This window comes from Eurypyga helias, unplaced genomic scaffold (genome assembly GCF_000690775.1).
Source record: "Eurypyga helias isolate BGI_N326 unplaced genomic scaffold, ASM69077v1 scaffold36920, whole genome shotgun sequence".
NCBI classification, from domain to species: domain Eukaryota; kingdom Metazoa; phylum Chordata; class Aves; order Eurypygiformes; family Eurypygidae; genus Eurypyga; species Eurypyga helias.
The window spans coordinates 1,914-7,003 of record NW_010225676.1 but is presented as its reverse complement, the minus strand read 5'-3'; the positions used below and the strand labels follow the sequence as shown (position 1 = coordinate 7,003).

The following is a 5,090-nucleotide window of genomic DNA, read 5'->3' as shown; positions in this document are numbered from 1 at the left end:
ATTTAAAGCTAGCTTTTGTCTCGCGCTGAACGGGAGCACTTGGATCGCAGCAAAAACAACCCTTCCCTATGTTTTGGTTTGGTTTTTTTTCTTCTTCTTCTTACTACTTTTCCCCAAGAAATCACCCACGTTTCTAGCTTTCACCACCCTCTCCCCCGCAAATTAAAAAAGGAAGAAAAGAGGGAGTGAAGAGAGGGAAGTCGACAGAAAATAAGGAACACTATTCGTGCAATTTCACAGCAATATCCCCACAATCTATTCCTGCAGCATTTTTAAATCGTTTTGACAGCAGACACTGATAAATAATGGTCATACTTGACTTGTTAAGCAAAAAGCGTCCCTTTTATCAGGAGCTTATACTTAAAGTACAGGTCACTTCAACAATCTCAACAACGATGCTTTGGTATACAGCACTTTCTTTTTATTATTTTTAAAAAATAATAGAACTCAGCAAAAAGCCTGAGCTCACAGTTCTTTAGATGTCTTAACGTTATGTCAGATCATGCCTAGAGTAATATCACTTTTAAGGACAAGGGATGGGGGGAGGAACAAGAGAGTTTCTAACGTTATCAATTGAAAGCTAAGGCATCCAACTAGCCCTGATATAGTTGTTGAAACGGAAATTTACAAGCTGGTCGTTAATACTTGCAATAAAATATCACACTCCTTTTATTCACTAACGACCTGCTTTGCATGCAATATTTTATTTCAGGTATTTTAGCTGCTAACTTGTAAATATTTAAAAGAGGGAACTTTGTTCATTATTTAATATTATTATTAGTTTCTCTGTTCCAAACGCTTATTTAGTGAAATAGTCCTGAAGATATAATAATTCTACATATGGCGCTTTTATTTCACATAATATTTAAGGAAAAAAAAAAAGACTAAAACCACATAGAATTAGACATATAATTCAAAGACCACGGTACAACCTGTTCTTTTTTTTTTTTTCTTTACTTCAGCAAACAAAAAAAAAGTCAAATGACATGAAAAGTGGCAAGTCTTCTGATAATAAATAATAAATTACTTTATAATTTTGCAATGCAAGAGCAAACAAAAAGATTTTTTTTCTTTTTCTTTTTGCTTTTTTTTACTTTTTTGTCTTTATTGAGAGAGAGGAAGAAAGAGAAAGAAAGAGAAAGAGAAAGAGAAAGAGAAAGAAAGAAAGAGAAAGAGAAAGAGAAAGAGAAAGAGAAAGAGAAAGAGAAAGAGAAAGAGAAAGAGAAAGAGAAAGAAACAGAAACAGAAACAGAAACAGAAACAGAAACAAACAGAAACAGAAACAGAAAGAAAGAGAAAAACAGTCGCTTTAACCAATGACTATACACATCTTTGGGGGAGGGGAAGTTTCTTGGACAGACACATTTCAAACACAATCCCGAGACGCTTTGTGGCAAAATAGAGGTATACCTTGTTGCAATGCTTTTTATAAATTGGTTTTTAAAGAGGAATTCAAAAACCTGTTTTTAATCGCTTCAGACTTGATAGAGGGTGGATCTCATCCAACCAAAACCAAAAACCCGCTACAGTACATGCTAGAAGAGACCCAGGAAACAACCCCTTGTTAAGAGTCAACTAAAAACAACATTGCAAACCAATGCAGCTCCACCTTCCTGCAATGAATCTTTCAACAATGCAGGGTTAAATAGTCTCTTTCCTGATGATGGAAAGCCTAGTGGAGCTCCTTTTGGCAAGGCAATCCCCAATATAGAAACAGCACCATTCGGTTGGGGAGGGACTGGATAGGAAATCCCTCTACCTTGGTTTCTCCCTAAGATGTGTAGTCAAATGAAAAGATTTTTTCTCACTTTTTTTTTGAGATCCACGAGTACAAATCCTTTGCATTTTGAAAATGTCTTTTCGATCTTCCTCTGATCATTGAATAGCGCCGGTTTTCTTTTTTTTCTTTTTTTTTCCTTTTTTTTCTTTTTTTTTTTTTTTTTGTATTTGTTCTAGTAAGATCCCATGATTGTCTTCACAGTGTTGCTACCATATTACCTTGTCTTTTCAGACATGACTCCGTTCACTTCATGGAGTGGTTCCTTGCTAGGTTCATTACAGGGTTGTTAAATATTTTATCCCCTAAATTTCGGAGTCCCAATGAGATCACTTTCCCACTCTCTCCAACCGGGATGAGGGTAAGGTCAGAAACAACAACAACAGAAATCTGAATGAATGTTCTTCATGCCTCAATAGGACTGGCTACCATGCTGTTGGGCGTATCTGGCAGCTGAGAGGACATTGATGCTACTTCACTTCCAGTAGAGTTGGAACCGGGTCCTCCTTCTGAAAAATTAACCTGCCAAAAAAAAAAAAAAAGAAAAAAGAAGAAGAAAAATAAGAAAAAGAAGGGTTGTTACAACTGTAACAATCAAAGAAAAGTAGCAGGCAAAGGCAAAGAAGAATGCAAAAATAAATACATAGGCATGCAGACCAGTGGCCTGAAATGTCTCCATGGGAGTCTCTGTCACTGTTGCTTTGTTTAGCCTCCCCATGGACTTCACAGCAATCTTCTTCAGGGCTTCAGCCAGATCACCAAAAAAGAAGCAGGTTTAAAAAAAAAAAGGACTAAAAAATCAAACAAATAAACAAACAAACTTATTAATGAGGCCTTCTTCCCTGTCTTGCAAGACTGGCAATCCCAACAGGATGTTCTATTCAATTATTTAAGAGTGCATGTGTTTTTTTGACGTGAAACTGCAAGGTTACTTTTTTCCCCTTTTGTGCACATACTAAAATAAACCTGGAAGAAACATCCAGGAGCAGCAGGCATTTGAAACAAGCCATCCTCTTTCATTTGTGATTTGAAGCAGGCGCTATCTCTATTTAACGAGAGTCAGTTTGATAAAAAAGGTCACACTTCTCCATTTTAATGTGCCCCGCGGCTCCCATTAGTTTAGGAGCAGCGTTGGGAAAAGGCATGATTTGAAGGGTGGAGCTTTGCTAATCCGAAAGCATTTCTTTGGCACCTATTTAACTGGCCGATCCTGTGATTAAGGCCCTTTCCAGATTAGAGACGTGCCTTGAACGGTGGATGAACTGTCTGTTCCATCCGCTGTTCTTTAACTCTTCTCAGTATCAGACATTATGTCGAACATATATCAATATTCATATGTCTATCGATTGATCTATCTATGCACCTGTGTATTTGGGCTATCCATCTTCCATACAGCCTTTTTTTAACTTTTTTTTTTTTTTTTTTGGAACTTAAAACTCGCTGCGTCGAAGGTTTTTAAAATCTCCTATTCTGTTAAGGCACAATAAGTGAGGCAGCCGAAGGAGATCAATTTCTCTTGTGTCTGCTTGACAGCTTGATTAAAGCAGGAAAACCGGTGGTTGCTGTAGAGGTAAGATGATGCAAACAGCCCGGCTGCTGTGCTGCAGCCTCCCGAGTGAGCACAGTGTGCCAGGGGAGGGAAGCAGGCTGCAGCCTGCCACTGGGCAAAAGAAAGGCGATCCTGCAAGGAAGTGTGATACTAAACTGAAGAGGTCTGAAAACAACTCTAGACATGGCTACAAACCTTTGTCTTCCCTTGCCTCATGTTGAAAAAAAAATGCCCAACAGATCCCAAAAGGGTATATATGTTACTGTTTCATCTTTAAGTATTATTTTGAATTACTGAGGAACTATACACAACATACCTTATTATTTTAAAGTTCCGATTTTAACAAACTTAGGCAGTCAATGAGTTAAGGCTGAACTTCTGTCCTTAATTCACCTTGCTGGGCCTAAGTATTGTAGGTTATATGGTCCCATATGAGCTGCCAAATGACATAGTCCAAAAAAGTGTGTTTTCTTTCATCTCAGGCAGCTTATTATATTGTTTGAATTTTTCACGTGATAGGTACTAACAATTCCCTTTCCAAAGCACATTTAAAGTAAGCTATGTATATATTGGTGTGTAGGTATGTATATAGAAATACATAAAGTTATATCCAGAGCTGTATAATGAATACAGGAGACAGGCTGACACTGTCATCATGTATTTGAAATCCACCCTGTCGCATAAAGGCAAAACTGGCCTGAAGAGGCGAGGGTCAAATTTTAGAAACAGCTTTCATGACGGTACATTCATTTGGATGACACGTGAAGACTGTTGTAGCTGTCTACGTAGAGGCACTTTCCGTTCTCAGGACTGTGCGTGCTGAGTTAGTCTCAGCCCTGGGTCGGGCCTCACCCAGCTCGGCGGGAGCCTTGCTGTGCATTAATGTAGATTTTGCAACAAACCCTATTAAATTAATTCGGTTTGCCGCATCTATAGGGTGCCATCACGCCCACCTTTCCCATTCCAGGAAAACCCGGCGAGTCTGGACTGCTCACCAAACTGGGGGCACCTGGCGCATTTAGGGAATGCCCCACTGCTCTGGCCCGGATACAGCCTGCCCTGCTCCGCCTGGGAACCGACACTTACTAGTTGCTGAAAAGCAGGTTGGTCTATGTCACTCTGCAACGCGAAATCACTCAGGACTTTCCAGGGCGGCTGGTAACTCTGCACCTCCACCGGGTTCGCCTGTAAACCACCGTCATGTCTCTCCGGACTAGCAGCCACCATCGGAGTTCCTGTCATCCCTTGGATATTCTGTAAACAACCCAGCAAAAAGATGGTAATGAGCTTGGTTAACTTTATTGTATAAAAGCGCTGAGTCAATAAACTGCTTTCTATCTTATCTATACAGTCGCTTGTATTTGCTTTGTTAATCTGCTGTGAATGTCTTACTCTATTCTGCTCTAGGTCAGCCTATTTCTACCCGCTGCATTTATCACAGTGGAAGTTTACTTTCTTTCCCTTTAATCCTCCTATTTCTCTCAAGGCATACCCCGTCCGCCCCAAGCTTTCTTAAACTTTTTCGGCTGCCGATGCACGGCTCGGCACATGAAACGGTTAATCATGCCGCCTTTCTGTTTCGCATCCCGGCTGGTTTGTTCTGCGTGACCTTAACTGGATCGTATATCCACTGCACGGCAAACCTGGGGTACACCAGCACCATGCTCTTTCACCAAAAAAAAAAAAAAAAAAAAAAAAAAAAAAAAAAAAAAAAAAAAAAAAACCCACCCCCCCCCAAATACCCCCGGTGGCGACACACGTGAG

General features: G+C 39.8%; 1 protein-coding gene across 1 annotated transcript in view; it reads right to left on the bottom strand.

Annotated features, from left to right (window-relative positions):
- Positions 1-1,951: 1,951 nt before the first annotated feature.
- The window catches only part of ISL1 (ISL LIM homeobox 1), a gene marked incomplete at its 5' end in the record, with an annotated part of 4,963 nt that continues 1,824 nt past the window's right edge, over positions 1,952-5,090 (bottom strand). Inside the window, 2 exons of the mRNA XM_010150300.1 lie at positions 1,952-2,299; positions 4,413-4,580. Coding sequence (XP_010148602.1) covers positions 2,183-2,299; positions 4,413-4,580 — 285 coding nt within the window. The remainder of the gene's footprint in view (positions 2,300-4,412; positions 4,581-5,090) is intronic.